Raw genomic sequence first — 26,188 nt, forward strand, 5'->3', positions numbered from 1 at the left:
TGGGTGTGCTTTTGGTAGACAACTGTCGAGAGGCTGCAAACGGAGAGTGGGTTCAGTTGCCCTCTTTGTGAACTTAACGACCACCTCCCCTCACCTCTTGCCTCCTGCTCCTCCACGCCTGAAATGGCTGGCCTGTGCTGTTGGCTGGTGTAAGAAAGACCCATTCAGTCTCCTCCCCTCATCATCGCCACTTTTTTTTTTTTTCATTTCCCACATTTTATTTCTATCCATGCTCTTGAGGTTGTTCACCTCTATCATGTCTGCATGATGGAAACACTGTAGTAGTGTCCAACTGCATAACTCTTTACAACTCTGCTTTCAGTAACATCACACTTGTCACCTGAAATGGCCATGGTGTTAGTATTCAAAGTGGCAAACACAACAAGTCAGTTCCCCCTCTTATCCCAAACATTTACCAGCACAAAATTGGACCCTTAATCTAAGTGAGATTTTGGTCCCTTCATCAATATTACCCGAAGGTAGGGCAGGCAGATTCAATGCTTGGTGACAGCAATCCAATTACAAACTTGAAAGAGAAACAGATGTCCCCTTTAATGCTCCCGTGTCTGAAGAGAACTGGACTTTTAGGACTAAAACACATATGTACTCTGAAGAGAGCCAAAGGATACTCTTAGGGGGTTACGTGAAATTTGTGATGATGAACATGTGTTCAACTCAACTATACAGAGCAGCTTAGAATTCATAACAAATACTTCAAGAATATTGGTTCTGCATGAACACATTAAGGAGAAGATTTATATTTGTTATTTTAATGTGACAAAGACATTATTGCAAGTAAGTCAGAAGTCTGCCCTTTCTTTTAATACCTATTGCTCATACCTGTCAACACCATTTCTCACTGCTGGTTAACAGAATGGACAAGACTCTTCCTTCCACCTCACTTCTTTCTGCCCACATCTGCTTTTCTCCCACTTCTCCTAAAAAGTAAACATTATAGACGAGTGCTGTACAGAAAGGTAGGAATGAACCACAGAGAAGCTCCATCAGCCGGAGGTAAGGGGAGGAAAATCTACTCCTTCCACATCCACGTGCTACCACGTTTCTTCTGGGCCATTCTGATCTCATCGGGATAAATTCTAATAAACATTCTAACACAAATCATGACCACCCCTACACCCCCCACCCCACACATGCAGAATTTGCTATTGGTGCTTTGTGTACACCAGAGGTCAGCAGACTTTTTCCGGGTAGTATTTTCTGATAGGATCTTTGGCTTTCTGGACCATATGGACTCTGTCACAATGAATCCACCATGTAGCCCCCAAACAGCCATAGACACAAGTGAATGGGGTAGCTGTTTCCCAAGAAGACTTCACAAATGCTGGCAGAGGGCCCACTTTGACCTACAGGCCGGAGTTTGCCAACCTGTCATACACAATACAAGGCATCAACATACTCGAAATCAAGAACAAAATCCCACAAGACATGTCTAAATATTAAAAAGCGAGACGACCATGTCTTGACCTAATGAGATCTAGCAATACAGACGCCAAACAAGAACTAGTTGATAGTTTCACAAAGAAGGCACCACACTGGCACAGGTGTCCCGTCTGCTTCCAAGCATTTGCTTAAGACATGGGGGGATTCTCTAGCCTGCCTGCATCCTGAGACCAGGAGCCACCTGAGTACAGAGACTAAAACACAGAAGACCCTGGATAAATACTCATGGATGCAAGGAATGGTCAATCCACTGCTTCCTGGGTGGCCTGGTAACTAATGCTTACACGGTGAATCTCAAGTGTTTAGAATGCCCGTGGGAGGAGGAATATGACACTGTCTCCCTGCCTGTGCCACACGCCCTGACCAACATTCCCTTCACATGTGCCCTGACAGTAGCCTCCACTAGCTCTCATCAGCGTCCCTCCACAGACAGAGCAGTAGGCAAAAGAGCATTTGACAAATACACTCCATCTTGAGGATGACCAGCCTAGAACTCTGGACTGTTGCCATGGCTGCATCGGTTCCCTGCTGTGTGTCTGCAGCGAAGAAGAGGAGAGCAGACATCTGAAAATGCTTAAGCACAGTAGTGATGCTGAAAGGCATATGGTCAGCTGTCACTGATGACACTCACCACCCCGAGTCATCAGCACACCTTCCCCCTCTGTCCCTCTCAGGGAGGAATGGCCTGACTGATCAGGAGACGGCGCATGGAGGGGACAGGGGCCTGGGCATTACTGATGCTCATAGACGGCTCAAGCCCCGTGACAGGAGGAGAGATGGGTGGGCCAGGCTGGTGGACCATAAGCACAACTGCCGGGGAGCGGCCAAGCACCCAAGGCCGGACTTCCAAAGGGATGACTCCACGTGTCTGCACACTGACTCCCGAGGAAGCAAGGTAAAGAGGAAAGACACAAAGTCCCACTGAAACCGTCAGACTCTGAAGAGCACATAGACACACCATCCATGGGGATACCACAGACATCCTGTTGGGAGGGTGTTGCAAGATGGTAGCGCAGAACGAGCCCCAGAAGAGAGGGTGACTGGTAGAGGGTGGGGAAGAAGGAAATCCCTGTATTTCACAGGAGACCCTGAGAATGACCTGGTGTTTACAAACTGTAAGCTGCTATTGCTGAGTATATCTGGAAGGAAATATTTGCTAGTTCTTTGGATTCAACTCAAAAGCATAAGCACTCTCGGAAGAAAACATTTTAAGAAATACAACTGCTTCAGGAGTCTTTACATACTTGGTGTTGGCGACCCAGTAGTGAAGCCCGCGCACTTGGTCCCTACCTCCTAGATGTCGTTAAGGTGGTCATGGCTTTGAAACCTAAGTATGAGCCAGGGTTCCGCCCATCAGAGTGCTTGCAGTTTAGTTAAGGAGAGTGGCTGTTTCTGTTAAAAAGCAGAACTGAAGAAAGCAGCTAGGCTGTGTCAACGAAGCGAGAGTCAGGTCAACATCGGACGTGACTGCGGGGGCTGTGAGTGGCTGGTGTCCTCTTCCTGGAAGGCCTGGGTCTCGGGGAAGGTTTGTACTTGGCCACACAAGGGGTCACCACGAGGGCTACTCAGCAGGCGGTTGCGCACAGCCTGGAAAACCAGAGTGGTCTGAGCTGGGGAGGAGAGCAGACAGACTTTGGTGGGCCCGTGTGTGATGCTGGCTGGACAGCTGGACTGGTAAGGCAGGGAGGCAGCAGGGACAGCAGGTGGTGAGGAAGGGCAGAAAGTGACCTGGAGCCCCTGCCTGGTGAGGCGCTGGGGCGAAGGTGAGCAGTCACTAGTGCCTGACATACAGAGGAACTGCTGAAAATGGCCAGAGGATTCACCTCAAACCTGGCTCTCAGATCTTTCATATGTGCATTGGCTTAGTGAATCCTCCACAAAAATAGAAAACAGCTTTCCAAACAAAATCCACATTAAACAGGTCTTCAAAAGAATACAGAAAATTGATGCAAAGTCTGCACGTACCTTAAAGAACAGTTTCTTCTTAAAGAGCAAGTGACCCAACAACTATAGATGGAAAAGAGACTTTGTTCACAGTGGATTCATACCTTCTTCCGTGGGGTGTATGATGTGATCCCATGACTCCTAAGCAACGGTTTCAGAAAGGCCTCTGACAAATGCAAAATACACAGTCCCCATCCAACAACTGATTACTGAAAAGACCGTTGATAATTTCTGTGCCTGGCACAGGGCTGAGTGCTGAGGGTCTAGAGACAGGATGGCAAGGTCCCTATATCCCCAAGGGGCGGTAGTGCCAGGAACGAGGCTGCAGGGCATGGCTCCGCACTTCCACGGACCCCACTGCAGTCTCAGCTCCAAGTGCTCAGTGCCCAGTGTCTGCTGGACCGGTGATCGGGCTCCACTGGCCCTAAGGTGGCTGCTGCTGGCATCTGTGCTCCTCCCCTCAAGGGTCAAGAGATGCACTCTGATGCTGTTTGCTTTCGCTTTCTCTGTGCTTCTGTACATTGGTTCCCTGTACTCCTGGGGATGAAGACCCCGTCTGAGGGCTACACAAAGCCATGGACAGAAAAAACGCATCTCATTTGAATGTCCATCTTAGTCAACAGTTAACGATTGAAAATATATTGGCCTCACAATATGCCCTGGAGCAGAACATGAATCAGATTTAAAGGTAAAATCCCATGATTTTATAGAAACGTCATCCTTTCTACAGGTCTCTTTGGACCCTGTGCCTGGATCCTAGTGATAAGTCTTCATTCTCCATCTCATGAGAGTCTTCAGTGCAAACGGAGGGACAGGATTTCCTGGTCTAGATACTTCCCGGTGACCACCTTCAAGTTTCTCCCTTGTAGCCCTCCTCTAACATTTACATCTAACAGTAAGAAGCAGAGTTGGGGGCCCCACCAAAACCCCAAACAAGGGAACCTGAGTGCTCTGGCCAGTGGGTGCCATTAGCTCTTTTGCCCTGACATGGGTGTGTACCAAAAATTTGAGATCCTCGGTGTAGCCAGTATTTTACTTAAATAATCATCCTGGCTGTTAAGTCAAATTTCAAATTACCAACGAGTTAAAATTAGCTATTCTGGCCAAACTGTGCTCTCCATTTCCACTGGGTTTTACATCCTGCGCGGTAGGATAAATTCCAGTGCAGTGTGAAGGCTCCTCACCAGCACGACCTGGCCACACTGAGATCCGAATCTACAGGAAAAATCCTAAGACTGTTCCAGCCTTAGCAGAGGAGCAGAGAGAGAAGTGACTTCACTCTAGCTCAGCCTTTCACACCAAACGCCGAGCTGGTTAGAGCACTCTGACTCCTGTGAAGTGCGCACCCCTGCCTCTCTAGCCAGCCAGACTCTGAAGGTCTCTGAACGCTTGCAAAAATCCCACCTTCACGTCTATTCCAGGTTAAAAACATGTCTCAGGGGCCCAGCTTCTACTGAACTTTTGAGAAAGTCATCTCCAGCGAAGACATGTTGTTTATACATGAACTCATCTTGGCGGGTGTGTGTGGTCAGGAGGGTGGGGCTGGGCGAGGGCTGGTGGCTGCACCGCCCTGGGTCTGGGAGCCCCTCTGTGCTTCGCTCGCCCTCCTTGCTGCTGGCACCTCACATACCAATGTCCTTAGGCACTGTCTGCCCCAGTCCTACAATCCAGCCAGTGCGGTTCCCGTCACAGCAAGCACTTCCTCTGTCAGAGCAGACAAACCGACTCAAGCCACAGCCGGAAGCAGGCTGACCACAAGTGCTAAGGTTCTGGTTAGTTCTTTTCTAGGTAAAGTTGGAAAAGTCCCTGCAAAGCAAACACTGAAGTTTTAGACACGGGGGCGGCACTGACCTCTTGAAACGTTCTTGACTGGAAAGAGGGAGGGTATGTGTGTGTGTGAGAGAGAAAGAGAGAGAGAGAGAAAGGAGGAGAGGAAGTTGGATTGTATGATGCAAATGCTAATCATTCTGAGAAGTGGTTTTTTTTTTTTCTCCCTCTTCCCAGGTTCAACTGAAGATGCAGTTCTAAGAAAGACAGCTGAGATCATCAGTCACCTCCTCAGAGAAAGCCCACTGATGGTAGAGTTTGTTTACCATGTAAACAACATAGCATTTATGGCTAAATCCCTTATTCTTTCACAGCCAGACTAGAGAATTGCAAGGTGTTTTTTTTTTGGTGGGGTCATGAGGATAAAAGACAGGATCACTGGCCAGAAGATGGGTCCCAGGAAAATGGACCTGTAAGCCACAGAGTCCCCTCCACCCTTCAGAATCCCCTTGGGGAAGATTCAGGAGAGCAGAGATGGTCCTTTCAAAGCAAATGTCAGAGGCACTGCACCTTATCTTACCAAGCAAGATCAAAGACTGGATTTCCCAGAGTGCCTGGGGATGGCTGGAGTGAACCAAAGCGGGGGAGGGGCAGCCTGGAAACAGACTCCTGGCTTCATGTATCCAAACCCCCAGAAAATGCCTGGAAGAGGGTGGAGGAGGAAGACTGAAGATAACCCTTAACTTTCCTACAGCAGGAATGTATTACACTCAATAAACCTTAAACATTCGCCTCTCTTGTGAGGGAAGGTGATCGTGTGCGCGCGCACTCGGTGTGTCCTATTCTTTGCGACCCCCACGGACTGCAGCCCACAAAGCTCCTCTGTCCATGGGATTCCCCAGGCAGGAATGCTACAGTGGGTTGCCATTCCCGTCTCCAGGGGATCTTCCTGACCAAGGGATAGAACCTGAGTCTCCTGCATTGGCAGGTGAATTCTTTACCACTGCACAGCCTAGGCGGAGAAGGCAATGGCACCCCACTCCAGTACTCTTGCCTGGAGAACCCCATGGATGGAGCAGCCTGGTGGGCTACAGTCCACGGGGTCGCTGAGAGTTGGACACGACTAAGTGACTTCACTTTCATGCAGTGGAGAAGGAAATGGCAACCCACTCCAGTATTCTTGCCTGGAGAATTCCAGGGACAGAGGAGCCTGTTGGGCTGCCATCTATGGGGTCGCACAGAGTCGGACACGACTGACGCGACTTAGCAGCAGCAGCAGCAGCAGCAGCAGCAGCAGCACAACCTAGGAAGCCCAAGTTAAGGTGATTATTTGCATTAAAGAGGAAGAAAATAATCTTCAGAGCTCTTTCCTAAGAGAAAACAAACAAAACCCAGAATTTGTTACTTTGGGTGAAAAACAATGATAATGATCGCTATGCTCAATGATTCCAAAATTGCCACTTATAGTATCTATATACATTTAAAAAGACAAAAAAAAAAAAAAAAAAAAAGCCCAACCCTAAAACAGTGAATTCCAAAGGTAAAAAAAAAAATCAGCGGTTGGGGGTGGTAGTGATGAATAGACAGAGCACAATACAAGCACAAACCCTGGTGTAAAATACCGTCTTTAGTAATAATTACTGTATATTAGCTTACCAATTGTAACTACACCATAGTAAACAAAAGTTACTAAGAGGGGAACTGGCAGGCAAGGTAGGGAGAAGGGGGCACATGAGAACTCAGGACTTTTTGTTCAGCAGTTCTGTAAACCTAAAACTTCTGTAAAAAAGTAAAATCTCTTAAATTAGAAAAAAAAAAAGGATCCCACACCTGGAATTTGTTGGTGGTGGTTTAGTCGCTAAGTCGTGTCCAACTGTTGGGACCCCATGGACTGTAGCCTGCCAGGCTCCTCTATCCCTGGGTTTCTGTAGGCAAGAATACTGGAGTGGGTTGCTATTTCCTCCTCCAGGGGATCTTCCCAACCTAGGAATCGAACCCAGGTCTCCTGCATTGCAGGCAGGTTCTTTACCAACTGAGCTATGAGGGATGCCAGACCCTAGTTCAAGGATCCAGGTCCCGGTATGTCAGAGGTTGGTTTCTGCAGCAGCCCCAAGCTGTCAGTGTGTCAATGGGCAGGAGCCGTGCCCTGGAGTCAGGAACTGAAGCCCAGATGCCCAGAGTATTCACAGGGCAGCGAGCGGGGCGAGTCAGCCAACCAACCCGGGTCTCTGCTTCCCTTTTTTTGAAAGCTGCTTCACAGGGTTAATACGAGAATCAAATGGCTGTGAGAATGTGTCTGTCAACTGGAAAGTACGATGCAAAAGTATCATAGGTCAGTGTCAGCAGCCCAAGGTCACAGAGCTGGTCTGTCGTCTGAGATGCTGACTCCAGGTGTAGCACTCGATCCCACGTGAGTGAGTTCTTCCTTTCCCAGATTTCAGACGCCGGGATTTCTCTCTTCCTGGTGGAGCTACGTGAAGAGTGCCCAGGCCGGCCCCGAGTACAGGCATGAGCCCGGTCTGCTCTCGTCTCAGCCGACATCACCCAGACGGGCCCTGTTATATAATCTTCAGCTGGGCTGGAATGACCACTCACCCTTCCCAGACTTGGTTAATAGTTGTTCTTGGATGATACAGTGTAACAGAGCCGGGCCCTCGCCAGAGCGAGGACCGCACCCATTTCTGATGAAATCCCTAGGCAAGGCCAGCTGCAGAGCCACCGTTCTGTGTCACTGCGGACCCTCAGGTGAAGGGATGCTGGGTCTGCACTGGGGCCTTGAGATGGCAGGGCCCATCAGTCAGAGAGGCACCGCTGGGCCCTGGGAACCCAGGCTGCTGGGTGGAGGAGGCCCAGGATTACGGAGGAGGGGAGAAAGGTCAGGGCGGGGGTGAGGGAGGCGTCGCTGTGCCGAGCAGGGCAGGGCAGGCTGGCTGGAGATTCCTCAGGAAGAACCTCCAGGCGAGCCCGCCCTCCTCCCCAGCTGGCTCAGGACATTCTGCTCAGGCAGCCTCCCGGGCACGTCCAGTTAGCTAAGCAATCCACCAGAAGGTTCCTTGCGGTCACGCACAGGGTTTTGGCAATTTTTCTTGGTCTTTCTTCTGTTCTCTTTTGGATTCCACGAGTTTAAACTTTGGTCTCTTAATACCTTTATACCAGTTTTGTTTGTTTTTGTTATTGTTGTTGGTTTGTTTTTAGCCTACTTAACAGGCTTTCCAAAGTTTCAGGGCAAAATACTTGGTGTTTGTCTTTGAACATATGCCCTATGCACACCCACGAGCCTCCCTGCGCCACTGTTTCACCTGTAGCTATGTCCCTGTCAACACCATGTGCTGGGCGGCTCCTCTGGACCGAAGGCCAGCTTGGCCTGGACCCCCTGAGGATCAAGTGATGGGAAGATGACCGTATGGCTTCAGTGAAAGCTCAGGGCGGGCCGCCAGCATCACCCTGACCTGAGAGGGGTTTGGAAGGAAGGTGCCCAAAGCCTGAACACGTCTGGGAGGAAGAGAGGATCTGCCAAGCATAGATTCTCCAAATTCCTCACTCCTTTCCAGCCACCCCATGTTACCAACCTGCCCCCCTTGCACTCTTACCCCAAAGTTCACTGCCGTGTCCATGTGGGTCTCCCGTCTCCCTCCTGACACCCACATCCACTCCTGACACAGACCCTAGGAGTTGTTTGAGAGTGGAATTATGGAGCTAAAGATGGCCCAAGAAACCCTCCGATTCAGCCTCCTCATTTTCTAGGTGGTAACACTGGGGTTCTGCAGAAAAGCAGGTTTGTGAAAGGACAAGCCAAGAGCTTGGTTCACGGCATAATTGTTAACTATGAATGGCTGTACCTAACTGCTAGGATCTTTTCCTCATTCTCATATGAGGAACAGTCTAGTAGCTACTAGACTTTCTTGAGAAGAGATACATGTTAAAGAATCCTGAATACTTGTACCTGATAAAAATAAACTCAGAACATCTTCGTAAAGGCCAGGGGGTCACACGCCTCTTGGCTGTGTCCAGCTCTGTCAGACACTGTCCGTGTTCAGAGCAGAGGAGAGATGGAAGAGTGAAGGCTGGGGAGTCACCGGGGTGAACATGGAGCCTGGGGCTGAGGGGTAAGCAGGGTGGCCCAGTGGGGGCTGCAGTGGGCAAAGGCGCAGGAGGTGAGTCCAAGGTACGGAAGGGAGAAAAATGCATTCTTGGAGTTTAAAACATCTGCTGAATTGGGGGAAATGAGGGTGTAAACAAACACCTTATATACACACACAAACCTGTATAAACATGCAAATCCCCGCATTCGCCCCTGGACTAATGAACCAAGGGGGAGACTTGATTATAGGTGGCTGGACCCACCAGGAGCACCCTCAGGGGGACCCGAGTCCTGGGGACCCGCCTTAGCAGGTGAGTTCCTTTGGAGCTTTGCTCTCCAAACGATGACACACAGTGCTGAGCACTCCTCGGCAGAGGTGAGAGCATGGAGAACTCCCAGCAGAGAGCTGGGAGGTCCCTGTAGACCCGTCTTCCAGAGCCTGAGTGCCTCCAAAGAGAAGGAAGCTGCCTGTGCAGTGCACTCAGGCGAGGGTGGCTTCATACCCTCCAGATCATCGGAGAGCAGGACAGAGGGCAGGACGGGGCGTGAGCCTGGGTGTGGAAACTTAAGCTGAGCAACTGCTCTATGCAGCTGCCACGGACGCGAACCCGAGCTCTGGTGCCGAGGGTGGGGGTGCGAGCACGCCTGGCCGGCGGGAGGTGCATCCCTGATGCTGACAGGCTGTTTCCAGCCACCCCGAGGCAAGTGCCAAATCACTGTGTGCGTCTCCCTCACTCCGGCATGCTTGAACTCGGCCACGGTGTCAGCTAACTGCGGAGAGCTTTCTGAGTTGGATCAGAGGCCAGCACTGGTTGTATCCTCATCCGCCCGACGCTGAGGGCTTACGGAGCCCAGGCAGCATCTTAACCAAGGCCACGGCCTCCCAGAGTGAGGAGGAGATGGTGCAGTGCTCTTTCTCATAAGAGGGCAGAGTGCATTCCCAGAAAATGCCCTGGGAAAGAAAAGCTGAGACACTGGAATATCTCTATCTCGGGGACTTACCACCCCACCCCCACACCGCGCTTGCCCTTTCTCCCAGCATCCTCTCTGGAATCCTAGCTCAAAGTCCAAACCCATTGCTTCACATCTGCGTGGAGGCAGAGGGTTTCCACGCCACTTCCGCAGTGGACACAGCCTGCCTGACAGACCCATCTACATGACACAGAGAGGGGGCAGAAGGGGAGGTCGGGGGGCATTATTAGGGGCACACTCCTCCGTCTGCACCCTAAGTCCTATCTGTGAGGGACTTCCTCGAACTAAGTCCCCTCGTGATGACCGTGTCAATTTCTATGTTCCTTCTCTGCTCACGGCGCCACTGTCACCTCCCTTTCCCTGTAGCTACTTTTTGTTGTTGTTGTTCAGCTGCTGTGTGTGTGTGCGCGCGCTCAGGTCGCTCAGTCGCATCTGACTGTGATCTGACTGTGATCCACACGCAATTCTCACCTCCACTTCCATCCTGAGTTACACCCCCGCCCCCACCTCCCTGATTCCCTGGACTACCTGGGGCGGGAAGCTGCAGTGCTCCTTTGGGGAGCACCCATGGGTAGGTTCTATAGCACCAGGCTGTGTCTTGGGTCAGGAAAGGAGCAAGACTCCAGTTGATGTCCCTTTTAAGCAGAAGGCAGTGACAGGTACTCAGTTCCCATCTTGATCTTTAGCCCCTAACACACTGCTTTCTGTCTGTGCTTGCTTCCTGTCTTTCCTTATCAAATACAGATAAGCACGAATGCTAAAGCCAGACGTCCTCCTGCGTGTGACTCTTCTTAGTGTGTTTCCTCATAGTAGATGTTTAGTGGCGCTTACTTTGCTAATAGAACTTATCTGCTTAGAAAGTTTACCCAGGAGCTTATTTTCAGGCAAAAAAAAAAAAAAAAAAGGCTTTCCCTTGTGTGACTTTTTTGCATGCAAATTTCTAAGGGCTTTCACCAGAGCATTTTCTGGGAATCCACTCTCCCTTCCTGGGCAAAACCACACATTGCCACCATGATACTACTTTTAACTTGGAAAATCACTTGTTTTTATGTCCCTGTACTGTGAGTCTCCGAGGAGGTCAAGTGAACTAATAAAAGATGGAACAAGCTGGAAAATGTCCAGTGGATTAGTGTGTGTGTTGGCGGGGGTGAAGGGGGGTGGGTGGGCAGTGGGAGAAGGCTGTCTACTCTGGCTGTGAGAAAAAGTCAGCACCAGGCTTAAGGGATGATGGATCAGACGCTCCAGTGTTTAATTATCAGGGAGTTATAACCATTCGGATGAGTCACCTGGGTGTGGGAGCCCAGGCCTGACTGCGGCTCTGGCGAACTGGCCTTCCCCTTTAACTTACCACTCTCTCTCCCCAAATATGGTCACCAAAGGAAATTTCATCCCCCATTCCTAGCTGAGGGCAATGAAGTTTATCAGATTATCGCACATCTAAATCAACATCTACTTCGGATACTCCCTTTGCCGGAGCTGTTCTCTGCCATTCCCTCCCCTGCGACGGCAGCTCGGGGAATTAACCCCACTGGTGCTGTTCTCTAGAGGATCTTCTTTCCTGCTCCTCCTCCTATTCCTTTCTCTGGGCTTTGCCTCCTCTGAAGGCAGTTAATTCAGCACCACTGAGGGGAGGAGGGAGATGAGCCAGTCCTCCTCAGGAAAACCCCCTGCAGCCAAGCCGGACCGCGGCTGGGTTCTCGACACACGGACACTGAGGCACGTGTGCAAGCACAGAAGGAGCCACTGCACGTGCAAGACACCTCCAGGGTGGCCGCTCGGTGGCGGACCTGCATGTGAAGCCTGGCTCAGGCACTTGCCAGCCCTGTGACCCTGGAGGAGCGGCTCAGCCTTTCGGGGCTTTATTTAGGTTCCTGCCTGGGAGATGGTGACAGGGCCACCCGCAAAGCGGCTACGGAGACCAAACAAGATCATGCACGTGAAGCATTTATTTCCGTACCTCCTCAATAAAACAAGACCTGTGCCGAGGGTATGACCCAGTCTGCCCGGGTCAGGGCAGAGTGCAACGCAGCCTGCTTCCTCTGCAGCGGGATCAGAATGGCATGGAAGGAGGTTTTCCATTCTGTCTCCTTGTCAATTCACACAACTGTCCCAGCAGAAAGGAGGGGCCAGAGCAGCCCCTGGGAACGGGGGTGAGCAGCACTCCACCTGAAATCACTGTCTTTAACTGCAATGAACTCAAAACACACCTCTGAAAACACACCTTATGTTGACAAGGTAGAATTCCAAGCTTCAGAAGAGGAATCTCCATTTCATTAGCAAAAGACATACAGGCCTTCTATTTCAGTTAGCATCTGGTCTTCTTTACCAACCTTCCCTCTTAAGGCTTTCTGAGTTTCTAACTTGAAAAGAGTTAACTTAAGTCAGCTTACCAAGGACTGAGCTTTTCTCCTGAGCTTCACTGTCACGGAAAACTGGGCTCCTGGGTCCTGGGTCCTTGAGGGGAATCACGCATTTGATCTTAGACCTACAATGCATCCACTGTGCAGTATTTAAATTCCTTCAGGCAAAGATACACACAACTAACTTCCTACTTATTCTGGTTAAATACATCGGACTGCGTGGCCAATCAAATCATCATATACAGACTCACACACATTCTCATATCAGCTGGCACCAGAGAAGAGCCAACATTTCTCAAACAAGGGCATGTGGTATGTAAAGTCTCGTGAAAACTGAAGTGTAGCGCAGGGTTAAAAACAGTCTGCTTGTTACAAGGGCTATCACCAAAACTCTACGTGGTAGCACCAAACTTCCAAGTTCATACAAGGAGAAGGGAACTCGGGGTTTTCTCTCCTGCCTTGAACTGCCAGGGCTAAGTGAGGTCACCCTGTAGTCACATTTCTTTGAAAGTTCAGCCCTGTCTGGGGCCTGAGTCAACGAATCTGAGATCAAATCTGCACTACACCGGGTGGCGCTGGGAGTCACAGCCGAGGCTGAGCGCCCTGTGGTCACCAGCTCCTGGCACCGCCGCCCATCATGTATGCAGAGCCGACACACAAACCCACAGCGAACCCAGTATACATACAGGTGACAGACAGACTCTCACACACAGGATGCAGGGGCCACGCCCCACGGCGCCGGAGGGCCTGGTCCCGGGCAGTGAGCCTGAGTGGAGGATAGCCCTAAATACACAGAGAGCAGTCACAAGTACCCATGACGCCTCCACGGACACACAGTAACATGCCAATCTTGTCCTGTCTCAATGTTTAAGGGTTTTCCTGGTGACTCAGATGGTAAAGAATCTGCCTGCAATGCAAGAGACCCAGGTTCGATCCCTGGGTTGGGAAGACACGCTGGAGAAGGGAATGGCAACCCACTCCAGTATCCTTGCCTGGAGAATCCCATGGACAGAGGAACCTGGTGGGCTACAGTCCATGGGGTCACAAAGAGTCGGACATGTCTGAAGGACTAACACTTTCTTCTCACTTTCAACAGCTTTAAATTTAAAAGAGAGAAGCCACAGGAATTTCCCACGGGAGGAGGTTCTCAGAGTCAAGATGCCCATTCTGACTTTCCTCAGCAACAGTGTGCCAACAGCCAGCGGACCTTGTGCTTTCCGGGCACCCAGGAGACGCGCTCGCGGCGGCTGTCAGCACTGCAGGCCCCTGTTTACCACCTGGTCATGGCTCCATGTCTGCTCCTCTGGCCCTTCCATCACTCACCGCCTCCCTCCCCCAGCACTTACCACCCCACCCCAGGGCCCACATATTCCCCCCTCCACCACCCCAAGGACACAGGAATGGGTATTCACCCCGATCCACAGCTGAGAACTCTGCTCAGGGACATTCTGTGACTTGCCTGGGGTTGCCTGGCTTGGATGGGCCAGAGCCAAAACTCACACCTTTGCTTCTCTGCCTGCGGATCCCATTCTTGGGTATGACAGCTTCACGGGGGGCAGCAGCCTGACCCTGGCTTTGCAAGGAATGTTTCATCTCCAGTGAAAGGAAAGGGGATGATTAGGAGGAGAGGGAAATGGTGTCCTGTTATGTTTAGATGAGAATTAATTTGTGGGTGAATATTTGGCTGCTAAGTTCCCAAATATGTGGCAAAGCATCTGATGTGCCTTCTTTCCTTCTGGACGTATCTGTTTCTAGAGAGAAGACATCCTGGCTCCCTGACCGCTGGCTGGCTGGTTCTCGCGGGAACTGCAGCCTCAGGAGTCACCCTTTCAAAGTCAGCTTGTCTCCTTAGAACCCTTCTCCCATCAGAGCCCCTGGTGGGTTCCACGAAGCACTTGTTGGTTTTTGAGGTAAAAACCTATTTGCCATCCCTGATACTCTACTTGCAAAGTGGCTGTTTTCAGGGTGTCTGGGAAGCTCCCCTACCTTGCAAGTGACCCCGGGGGGACCTTTCCCACTTGGTTCTGCCAGGTGGTCCTTTGGCAGCTGTGATGCCCCAGTTCTTTAGAAGTCGCTGGGATCTTAATCAACGGGCTAAGGAGAACTGAGGAAGTCAACACCCCCCAGCCTCCAGCCATGAAGCAAGAGGTGGTTTTCCTGAGAAGTCCTGGGACCCAACGGGAGCCAAAGGGCCCCCTGGATGACTTCTCCTTCCATCTCTGACACTGCTCATCCACTGCCCTTCTCCCTCCTCAAGGCTGGAGTCCTCTCAGCTTCCCAGCGTTGGCCTCCTTGAGAGGTCTCCTGACTTCTCCTCCTCCCCCGAGACAGACACTCACCTCCTGAGAAAGGATGCTGGGAGGACCGCCACCCCTTCCCCAACTGGCTGGGGTGCCTCTGCAGCCTCTCAGTAGGTTCACAATGGGGGCTGGTTGCCTGCTCCACTGCAGTTTGAGTTCCCACACACAGGTTAGTGGTCTCCCACTGAGTGACTCGGCTGGGCACCCCCAGTTTCCAGCCTGCGGGGACTGGCACTCTCCAGGGAGCCCCCAGCAGGTATTCACATGGCTTTAGAGCCAGACTGCCAGGAATGGTGTTGGCAAAAAGGCACTGCCTTGTGGCTGGTGGATCTAATACTTCCTGGGCCCTCTCCTAGCACATGAGACAGACATCTGGTTTCTCAGCAACTCGGACACTGAGGTAAGAATTTCTCGATGCAAAGATTTGTAGGAGGTGTGACAAGAAGTTCTCCCACCAAGAATGGCATGGCTGGGAAAGCTCAGTGAATGCAGGGGCTCTGGGCAGGCAGGGTAGCTGGCTGGGGGTGACTTCTGGCCCTTAATCCTTGTCAGCTGACTGCTCACAAGGCTCCTGATAAGTCTTTATGATCAAGACAGAATCTCAAAAGCACTGTGGAGTTTTCTGTGACTTTCAAGTAAGGTGATTAACAGAAAACTTCAAAACTGGCCCCCAAAAGATTTAAAGATGGGGCACATTCAAATAGAAAGAAGCAGACAAAGTGGGGTGGGGGAGAAAAGGAAGGTGTGACTAGGGTGAAAACTACAAGCCACCTCTTCTAAACTTGAAAGAATTGAATGAGAATGCAGGCTGTTGCTGCTAAGTCGCTTCAGTCGTGTCCGACTCTGTGCGACCCCATAGATGGCAGCCCAACAGGCTCCGCCTCCCTGGGATTCTCAAGGCAAGAACACTGGAGTGGGTTGCCATTTCCTTCTCCAATGCATGCAAGTGAAAAGTGAAAGTGAAGTTGCTCAGTCATGTCTGACTCTTAGCAACCCCATGGACAGCCTACCAGGCTCCTCCATCCATGGGATTTTCCAGGCAAGAGAACTGGAGTGGGTTGCCATTGCCTTCTCCGGTGAATGCAGGCTGCTATACACAATACAGATAGGTTTGTGTTAGCATGAATGTTCAAACATGGTTTAATTCAGTACTATCAACACCAGGAGGCAAAGAAAGGACCTGAAGACCTTTCAGTTCATGTGTGAGCCTGGAAACCTGACCTATGAACATCTGTACCAGCAACCACCACAAGGTCCAGTCTCTGTAAGAACAGACCCTGCTTCCGCCCGGCCCAGAGCTGCTAGCACCCTTGCCGTGTTCACCCAACGTGGAGGTTATGGAGTACAGTCCATTAAACCTGGGCCTGCATCCCAGCTCAGCTGCTGAGCGCTGCCTGGGCAACTGACTTAACCCTAAGCCCAACTTTCATCTGCAGAAGAGGACACCCACCACCCTGTGTCTTTTTATCCTCCTTCTCTGAGTTAACTTTTTCTCCTTCCCTTTTTGCACTCTAATCACTCCGTCTCTTTACCTCCTCCCTCTCTTTCTTTCATTTGGTTGTGATGGGTGGCTTGCGGGATCTCAGCTCCCTGACCAGGGATCAAACCCGCACTCAAAGCAGTGGAAGCACGGAGTCCTAATCACCGGACCACCAGGGAAGTTCCATACCTTTCTTTCAAAACCTTAAGACAGTCATCTCTGGGGCAAAACCCCACCTATTTCTCCCCATCCCCAGAGTTCACCCTTCCTGGCTCCCCACTTTGGTAGTTTTCTTTATTAAATGCGTAAAAGATATGGGAGAGGTTCACAGACTGCAGATGGCCCAACCCATAGGAGGAGGAATACTTCTCAGCACTCACGGAACCAGTGTGGAGGATGATTTCTTACAACAGAGTCTATTTTGTCTCTTCTGTTGAACTCTTACTATTCAGAGTGTGGTTCATGGACCAGCAGCTCTGGCATCCCCTGGACGCTGGTTGGAAATGCAGAATCTCAAGTTCTGCTAGTGCCCACTGAATCAGAAGCTGAATTCTTACCAGCTCTCAGTATGACTCATGTGTACTCTGAACTATGAGACGCACACAGTTAGACTTCAGGGCCTCCTCGGGACGGCATCCCCAGGAAGCCCCCTAGAACTTGGGTGCTGAAGAACTAGGGCCATTTGAGTGCTGGCCTGCCCACACCCACTGCCAGTGAGCAATCCTCAGCTGGGGTTTCTTTACATACAGAGCGTTATGACTGCATCTGCATAAGAAACGCACAAAGGCTCAAAAGAATTCACCTACAAATGCAAGACATGTGGGTTCATCTCTGGGTAGGGAGGGAAGATCCCCTGGAGGAGGGCATGGCAACCCACTCCTGTATTCTTGCCTGGAGAATCCCATGGACAGAGGAGCCTGGTGGGCTACAGTCCACAGGGTCGCAAAGAGCACAGCTCAGTGCTGTACACAGAATGGGGCAGAGGGCTCCAGACCTTGGCAGCAGGAAGGGCATCACTGAGTTGCATGGTCTCCATTCACAGCTGATGGCTCTCCTCTGCAGAGGGAGTGGTGTAAATCACAGAGCCTCTAAACTTCACACTGCATGCCTCCTTTGCTTGGCCATACACACCCGAATATTTTAATGAAGTTCAGAACCACAGGTACGAAAGGACAGCTGGCCTGGGAGCCTCAGAGCATGTGTTTGGCGCCTCCACAGTCCCCGGCCTGGGAACAGTGCTCTGCACACCTGCTTGACTTCCCCCTTCCTGGGACCCAGGACTCATCAGCAAGAAGATTAATTTGGGATTAATTTAGGACTCAAATTCCTCCATCACATGATCCCTCCCTGATGATTAGCAGAGCGTCTCCCAGAAAGGTGAGGCTGAGGCCAAATGGACCAACCAGGCTGAACGCCATAGAGTGATCATTTTAAAAACATACCATTTCTCTAAGTGAGAAGTGGTGTGTTTTATTTCAGTGGTATGTCTTATTTAAGGAGAAAAAAACAGACAAGGATCCATTATCATGAGAAGAGGCCAAGTGGGCTTCCTTGCTGGTCCAGTGGTTAAGAATACACCTGCCAATACAGGGGACACGGATTCAATCCCTGGTCAAGGGAAGAACCAACACGCCGAGGGGCAATGAAGCCTGGGAGCCACAACTACTGAGCCCACGTGCCTAGAGCCTGTGCTCCACAGCAAGAGAAGCCGCTGCAATGCGAAGCCCGAGCACCGCAACAGGAGCGGCATCTGCTTGCCCCAACTAGAGAAAAACCCAAGCAGCAACGAAGGCTCAGTACAGTGAAAAATAAATAAAAATCAAAATTAAAGGGAAAAAAAGGCCGAGTACATAGACATGGAAGGCCGGCTACTGCGTGAGATACAAGGTGAAACCCCAGTCCTATTAAGTAGCCATGTGCTCATCTCTCTGAACCTCAGAATTTCCTCCTTTAAAATGGAGATGACATTCCACCTGGGGCTTCTTAAATGTGAAGACACATGGAGTTCTAGAGCCTGATGTCTGGCCCATGATAAAGGATGGGCAGACATCGCTGTCATCGTCCTTGCTAGCTCCCAGCACTGCGCTCCAAGCTGGGAAGCCAGGCCTGAAGCCTGGGCTTCTAGAGGAGCCCTGCCCACTCACCTTGATCATCTCCGCCACATAACTCTCGGGCCCTGTGTACTCCGTGGAGTCCTTCACTTTCACCAGGACGATGAAGCACAGGTAATGCCACATGTTGTGTTCTTCCTTGATGTGCTCTTCAAATGTGACGGTCTTGTTGTCAAACTTGTCTCTTTCCAACCCTAAAAAAAAAGAGACAGAGAGCCCCGAGTGAGCAGCCATGGTGCAGAAAAACCCATGAAAGAACTGCCAGAACAGAGGAGGTCGTGGGTTCACTCCTGCCTTTACAAAGAGTTGGGTCCTGTGGGCCTTATAAACGCATGCACTTTTGTATCCTAGCAGGAAAACACAGGCCATGAGTCAGATGGACTTGGGCTTGATTTCCATCTTTGTCACTCACCAGTCATCGTTTGGTCTCCAGTGTGCCTTAGCTACCTTTGCAGGGGACGGGAAGGCACCGTCTAGGTTCCAAGAGCATGCGGGGGTTAATCGAGCATGGGTGTGACAGGCTCATGCACAGCAGGCAACCAGTGAATGGGAGTCCCTTCTCCCAGGTAAATGCCAAAATGTAGACATGTTAAAAGGTTTCTGAGGAGGCAGAGTAAGGACAGAAGGAACTTTACGTACATTTTGAACTCCAGCTGCTAAGTTTATATTTTGCAGAGGTCTGGGTGAGTAATTCTGAAACAAGTTTCTGTGTATTCTTAGGTTGAGCACATAGACAAATATACGGTGACACTGGGAGCCAGATATCTAACTGTTAGAGAAATATGGAGCACCAATATGGAAAGGGGGAAAGAACAAACTCTGTAATGGTGAACTGGAGTTAGAGGTCTGAGGATGACCTCATCCTTTTTCGTATGTTTACAAAAATAGACACAAAACTGTGTGGATCCATGTATCCTTTAGATTTATGCCCTAATTAGCCGTGGCAGCAGTGGCACACCAACAGGAATGAGCACATCCAGTGACCAGATCTTGGATTCTAAATATCATTCTCCACTGAACAGAACTAGGGCTCTGTGGAGAAATCACTGATACCAGGGCTGGGTGAGAGAAGGTACAAGGTGAGCTGGAGCCTGTAATACCTCACAGTGCTAAAAACACTAAGAAAGTCTGTAATAAATGATGGTGATGTGGCAAAGTACAGAAAGCAGCTTTGAAGGAGCTCTCAAATTTGGGGCAGTTTGAGCATCAAGATAAATTATGACAGTAAAGGATTATAATCCACTGAATTAAAAAAAACCACAAGAATCCATGTTGTTACAAAGTTCAAATATACATGGAGAAGAGAGAAAGCTATTTCTTAAAAAGCCAGTAAACAAATGTAGAAACAATAATAAACTAAATAAAAATCACCATTTGGCAACCATCACAATCACAGACTCAGGCAAAAACTGGATGTAGACACTGATGAGTTAACATTTGAGAATTAATGCAATATTTATGTCATCTCGAAGGATCTCCCTATAAAATGGTTCTCAATGGCACAAACAGAAGAAAAGTAGCTTCCGCGGAGAAACAGGGCCATTACCATCTTAACCAAGTGATCAACGTTAATATGACCAGTTACTAGATGAACTGGCATCATGTACCTCCTGATATTCTGGAGAAGGAAATGGCAACCCAGTCCAGTATTCTTGCCTGGAGAATCCCACGGACAGAGAGCCTGGCAGGCTACAGTCCATAGGGTTGTAAAAAGTTGGACATGACTAAATGACTAACACCTGATATTATGCACTGAGGAGAATACACTCTTTCTTTGATGTTCCTATAAGAAATCCATAACATTAATCTCATACCACTGGAGAAGGCGATGGCACCCCACTCCAGTACTCTTGCCTGGAAAATCCCATGGATGGAGGGCCTGGTAGGCTGCAGTCCATGGGGTCGCTAAGAGTCAGACACGACTGAGTGACTTCACTTTCACTTTTCACTTTCCTGCCTTGGAGAAGGAAATGGCAACCCACACCAGTGTTCTTGCCTGGAGAATCCCAGGAACGGCGGAGCCTGGTAGGCTGCAGTCTATGGGGTCGCACAGAATCGGACACGACTGAAGCGACTTAGCAGCAATAGCAGTAGCATGGGAAAACATCAGACAGTCCCAAACCAAGGGACATTGGATAAGATAACTGACTTTTAAATTCTTCAAAAATGTCAATGAACTCAACACATGACCTGGGACTTACCTTTGCTATAAAGGACATTATTAGGGTAAAGTGTGAACTTTGAATAGAATATGTAGATTAAGTAAGAGTATGACATCCTTGTTATTTTCCCAGTTTTCATAATTATATTGCATGTGTAAGAGAAGGTGCCTATCTTTAGGACATATATAGTATTGAAATAAAGATAAAGGGGCACCGTGTCAATCACTCTCAAACCGCTCAGAGAAACAGTGTGTGTGTTAATAAAGAAAATGATAATAAACATATTAAAGTGTTACTTCAATATGTGGGGAATCGGGATAAAGAGTCCATAAAAATTCTTTGTACTATTCTTGTGACTTTTCTGAAACTCTGGAACTGTCAAAATGAAAAGGTTTAAATGGTTTTAAGGGGGCAAAAAGCTATGATCCTAATTTTAAAAATGGAAACGTGATTACTTTGAGTATACATACTGGTGAGAAATTTATGTATTTAGTAACCATTGATATATTAGGAACAATCCTGAAATGATTACTTAGCTCCCAAATTCCTACAAGATTACTTTGCATTTTACAGGTATTTCCTTGGAGTTAGACTGACAATGATTTCTTTGGTACCCCATGCACCTCTCTTGCATAGCAGTTTACTACTTATTAGTAGGTGTCTGCACTGTGCAGGCTCTATGCTAGGACTGTTTCATAAACTACCTCAACTAAGTCCCAAGATAATGCAGAGAAGTACATTATTGTATCCATTTTACAGATGAGCAATAAAGGTTCAAAGAAGTGAAGTGACTGTACCATGGTTACATGGATCATAAGTGTCAGAGTCTTAATCAGAACACAGGTCTGACTTCCAAGCTCTGAGCATTTCCACCATATGCTCTAAGAGGGCTGTATTTCCACTGAAAACCTGATATCATCTGCAGTGAAGACATCCACAGGCTGGAGTTGAGTGAAAGAGCTCCATTCTAATTAATCAGAATGGGAACAAGAGATAGTCTGGCAGCCCAACAACCAAAAGGCCCGAAGACACATACATTTCAAATAACGTGTAACGATGTTTCTGCTAGCCCAAACTTCATTTCTTAAAACAAACCAGCAACTGCGGCACTAACTCACGGCACTCCAGATATTTCCCAGGAGAACAGAGCAGAGGCCCACAGAGAGTCAAGGACAGGGACGCAGGGGAAGGCAGCAGCAGCCCCTCCCACTGAGGGCCAGAGCACCCCATCCCAAAGCCCCAGCAGGAGCCGGGTGCACCACTCACCGCAGATAAAGCATGTGGTCTTTAAGATCTCCTCTTTCTTCTGTTTTTCACTCCTCAGGTCAGCAAAGGTGTCAATGATGACCCCAAAAATCAGATTAAGGACAATGATGATGACCATGAAGAAGAACAAGAGGTCATAGATCACTCGAGCAGCAAAGAGGGGCTCCTGGAAAAGAGGAGTGGGGGTAGGGGGCAGGGATGGTGGGGGTGCAGGTGGTGTAACCTGTCAGCAGGTACCCCCCTACCCAACCCCTGGGTCTGCAGACCTCAGGGCAGAGGAGTGGGACTGAATGCACGCAAATCAGATGTCCCAAGCCCCCTGGCTCACCCCACCCCCATCAGCACATTGGGCATCAAGCTGTAAAAGCCACAACCTCATCTCTTTTCACACCCCCTGGGTACACTGTGAGTTCTCCAAGTGTCATGTGGCACCTGCCCACTTCCTGGGATCTAAAGGGTTTGCAAATATGTTCAGGAAGGCCAGACGGGCCTGAAGGAAAGAATCATTTTAGCAGACAGAGTGGAGGGCGGAAGCTGCCCCTTTCCATGGCGGCGGGGGGGGCTTCCGCCCAGCATCACAATTTGATGAGAACCAGAGTGAAAAGGAGCCCTAAGCAGCTGGCTCTGCGCGTCTATCCATCAGGCTCTCGGTGCTGCCCCCGCGTCTGCAGTTTACACTGGAGCCCACTGCGCTGCGCTCTCCCCGCCCCCCCCCCCCCCTCGCCTCCCCACCTTCCTTCCCCTGGGGCGCAGCTACCTCTTTGGATGGCTTCCTGAGCACATCGCCCACTCCGCCCCCGCTCCGCAGCCCGTGACTCAGCACCGTGACGATGCACATCAGCAGCGTCTCGCACGTGTGCTCTTTATCTTGCTCTGTCTCTTCTGCAAGGACCAGCTCTGCGAACACGGCAAGTCAGGGGGAATTTAGAACGTGAGCGGCAAGACAGACCAGGATTTGCAGATCATGCTTCCTGAATGCCATCTCACCAGCGGACAGAAAGGACCCAGAATCAAGCGTCAAAGGCTTTCTTTGTCACCACTCTGTTCATTACTAAACCCTGTTCATTTCTCAAGCCCAGAATTGCCCTTACCTCTATTAAATCTAAAATACTGTGCCCTTTTCAGATTTTCAACTCCAGTCCCAGCACTGAACAGACATTTCAACTTAGATAGCTGCTTATGAGTTTCACTAGTGATTCAGTGGTAAAGAAGGTGCCTGCCAATGCAGCAGGAGACACGGGTTCTATCCTTGGGTTGGTAAGATCCACTGGAGGAGGAAATGGGAAACCCCTCCAGTATTCTTGTCTGGGAAGTCCATGGACAGAGGAGCCTGGTGGGTTACAGTCCATGGGGTCGCAAAGAGTCTCACAGAAGAATCTGAGCAACTATATAACCATAAAAACAACAGCAACCTTTTACAATTGGCCCTCTGAACAAATCGTTTTACACCTTAAATTGGAGACTGGTGTTCAGGGGGGGAAATTTTTTGACTGCCTTGTTCTTTTCTCCAGCGGCAGCCAGAAGGGTCTTGCTAAAACACCAGTCTCATATCACTCCCCTCTCAACAACTTGCATCAACCTTTGAGTTAGCTTTAACCTCCTTATCCTGACCTGCAGACCCTTCATAATCTGGTCCTTTGTGGACCTCTCTGGCTTCATTTCTTCCTACTCTTCCTCCTCATGATCATTTCCCTAGTCATGCTGTATTCTACCTCCAAGGCAGCATCAGACACGACTTAGAGGCTAAACAACAACAACAGAATACAACACAGTCCCAGGCAAATAGTGGGCACTCTGTAAATACTGGCTGAATCAATTAAGCCGCTCTTTTGTTCCCATATAGACCGCCCCCTCTCTTCATTCCCCTCCTCTCTCCCTGCCTTTCCTCCTTGCTACTGGCCTTCTGAGCTGTGAGTCTGCCTTCATCTGCTTCCAATGTCACCTGCACCCTGAGCCTTGTGGGGAGGCTGCACTAACATGGGGCTTAAGGCTGCGAGGTCCTACCTTCTTTGGGTGCCGGAGAGGAGCAGTTCTCCCCAGTCTCCACCCTACACACGTCAGAGTACAGGAACTCGCTTGCCAAACTCTCGCTGGCTTCTGGGAGAGAGAAGGCAATTTTATGATGAACAATCTGGCAGCATATGGTTAAAATGTTTGAAGTCCCAAATTCACGGCTGATTAAACAATTCTTTACATAAATAACACCCTCCAATCCTGCCTATAAATCCGAAGCAGAGATGCAATTTACACTTTCGTTGGGTGATCTGGATGGGAGAAAAGCCAGAAATGTCAATTCCTGTAAGCTTACTAGAAATATCGCACTTAAATAGCACCTCTCCAACTTTAAAGACAAACAGCTGAAACTCCCTGACAGATACTACTGAACACACAGACTCCGGCAAGATTTAGACCAAGTCTGTGTGAGAAGCAGGAATGGCATCAGATCAGTTTAGTTCAGAACCCTAAGATGGTTGGCAGTGAATGTCAACTTGGAGGCTGGGGTTACATGCCAAGAACGCAGCCTTTGGGAGGGAGAAAAAGGCTTGTCTGGCTTAGTCACAATTCTAGTTTGCTCCTTGGACTCAGGGTGCCTGGCTATCTGACGAAAAATCAGTAATATTTCACTTACTAGTGTCAAGTATTTTAATTGAGGGAAACTAGCACTTGGGGATCACTCAAGTGTATGATCACTGTCTCTCTCTCTCGTAACAGGAAATCTCTTCTGGTTTTGCTATAAATTAAAATCATATGAGCTCAGTGTAAAACCTGCACATTGTAAAAAGGTCCAAGAGACAGCCACTACGTGCAGTTTGGGTGTATATTCTTCCATATTTTAAAAGATATATATGAGATTTTTAGGGGCTTCCCAGGCGGCATAGCGGTAAAGTATCTGCCTGCCAATGTAGGAGATGCAATGGGTTCAATCCCTGGGTCGGGAAGATCCCCTGGAGAAAGAAATGGCAATCCACTCCAGTATTCTTGCCTGGCAAATCCCATGGACAGAGGAGCCTGGCTACAGTCCATGGGGTCACAAAAGAGTCGAACATGACAGCAACTGAGCACAGATGTGAGATTTTTCATTAAAAAAAACTATCTACACAGATCCTATTGTAGTTATTCTTCTCCAGTTTCCCACCATATCTTGGGTACTTTTCCATGAAGGTTTATAAAGACAAACCATATCCACAGGGTTCACCACCCCATGGATGAACCATACTCTAATGAAACACTCCCTTATGTTGAGATTGCTTCCAATTTCACACTGCAATGAACATCTGCTTCTACAGTTCTATTTTTAAAGGATAAATTGCTAGAAATAGACTTACCAAGCCAAGGGATGCCTACTCCCATACTCTCAATATACACTGGTCAAACTTTTAAGAAAACGTTGCACAAGTTTAAAATAGAAATTCAATACATAAATTAAATGTAGCATTTGGACACTCACACTTAGCATCTGACGTATCATATCACCCTTTGAATGCAGTGAAAACTAAGTCCTGTATTCAATTCACACTCTTGAGTGTTAGGGAAATACCTACACTGCCAAAGTCGTCATTGTTCGTTCGGTTGTAATCAGGAAACATTCTTTTAACATTAAAAAAAGATCAGAAGGTCCAAACCTACCTGGAAGAGAGGTTTCATTGGGCAGCCTATCTACTTCCAAAATGAAGTCATCTTTGAAGAAAAGGTAGCCCACGATGGAGAACAGGTAAACCAGGATCAAAGCCAGAACTGCCGTCAAGATGATGGACCGGCCGTTGCGAGTGACACTTTTAATGACATTGAGCAGAGTCTCTTCTCTGTACACTAAATCAAAAAGCTTTAAAAACAAACAAAAAAAAGGATGTCAAGGGGACAATGTTAAGAAGCATCTCTATTAGACGGACATCGATGTCCCCAAGGATAACTTCATTTATAAAGAATTTACCGTTTGGCTAACTCAAAAGCATTCTACTCTAGGGAAGTTCAAGAGGGAGGGGACACATGTATACCTACGGCTTACTCATGTTGATGTATGGCAGAAACCAACACAGCATTGTAAAGCAATTATCTTTCAATTAAAAATAAAAATTTTAAAAAGCATTATACTCTTTTCTCAATATGCTACACTTGCCCGTCTTAATGGTGAAAACCAAGATGGTAAAAATAAGGAAAAACAAATATCAAAGAGGAGGGTGGAAACCAATAGTGATTTCAAGTTGTCTACATACAGTTTCGAGGTCCTGGGACAAAACCCAGGCCTGTACCAGGGAGCTGCATGGGACGGGGGAGAGGAAGGGG

At 49.0% G+C, this 26,188-nt stretch overlaps 1 protein-coding gene and 1 long non-coding RNA gene across 7 annotated transcripts in view; one reads left to right on the forward strand and one right to left on the reverse strand.

Annotated features, from left to right (window-relative positions):
* LOC138929788 (uncharacterized) overlaps positions 1 to 5,962 on the forward strand; it is a 146,462-nt gene extending 140,500 nt beyond the window's left edge. For all 4 annotated transcript variants that reach the window (XR_011445976.1, XR_011445979.1, XR_011445977.1 and 1 more), the window contains exon 4: positions 5,410 to 5,962. This is a non-coding gene — a long non-coding RNA (uncharacterized lncRNA). The remainder of the gene's footprint in view (positions 1 to 5,409) is intronic.
* The window catches only part of ITPR1 (inositol 1,4,5-trisphosphate receptor type 1), a 348,152-nt gene that overhangs the window by 11,419 nt on the left and 310,545 nt on the right, over positions 1 to 26,188 (reverse strand). For all 3 annotated transcript variants that reach the window (XM_069561814.1, XM_069561813.1, XM_069561815.1), the window contains 5 exons: positions 25,532 to 25,727; positions 23,909 to 24,001; positions 22,662 to 22,801; positions 21,905 to 22,070; positions 18,510 to 18,670 (listed from right to left, as the gene is read on the reverse strand). In XM_069561814.1, coding sequence (XP_069417915.1) covers positions 18,510 to 18,670; positions 21,905 to 22,070; positions 22,662 to 22,801; positions 23,909 to 24,001; positions 25,532 to 25,727 — 756 coding nt within the window. The remainder of the gene's footprint in view (positions 1 to 18,509; positions 18,671 to 21,904; positions 22,071 to 22,661; positions 22,802 to 23,908; positions 24,002 to 25,531; positions 25,728 to 26,188) is intronic.

The sequence above is a fragment of the Ovis canadensis genome, chromosome 19, assembly GCF_042477335.2.
Source record: "Ovis canadensis isolate MfBH-ARS-UI-01 breed Bighorn chromosome 19, ARS-UI_OviCan_v2, whole genome shotgun sequence".
Classification (NCBI taxonomy): Eukaryota; Metazoa; Chordata; class Mammalia; order Artiodactyla; family Bovidae; genus Ovis; species Ovis canadensis.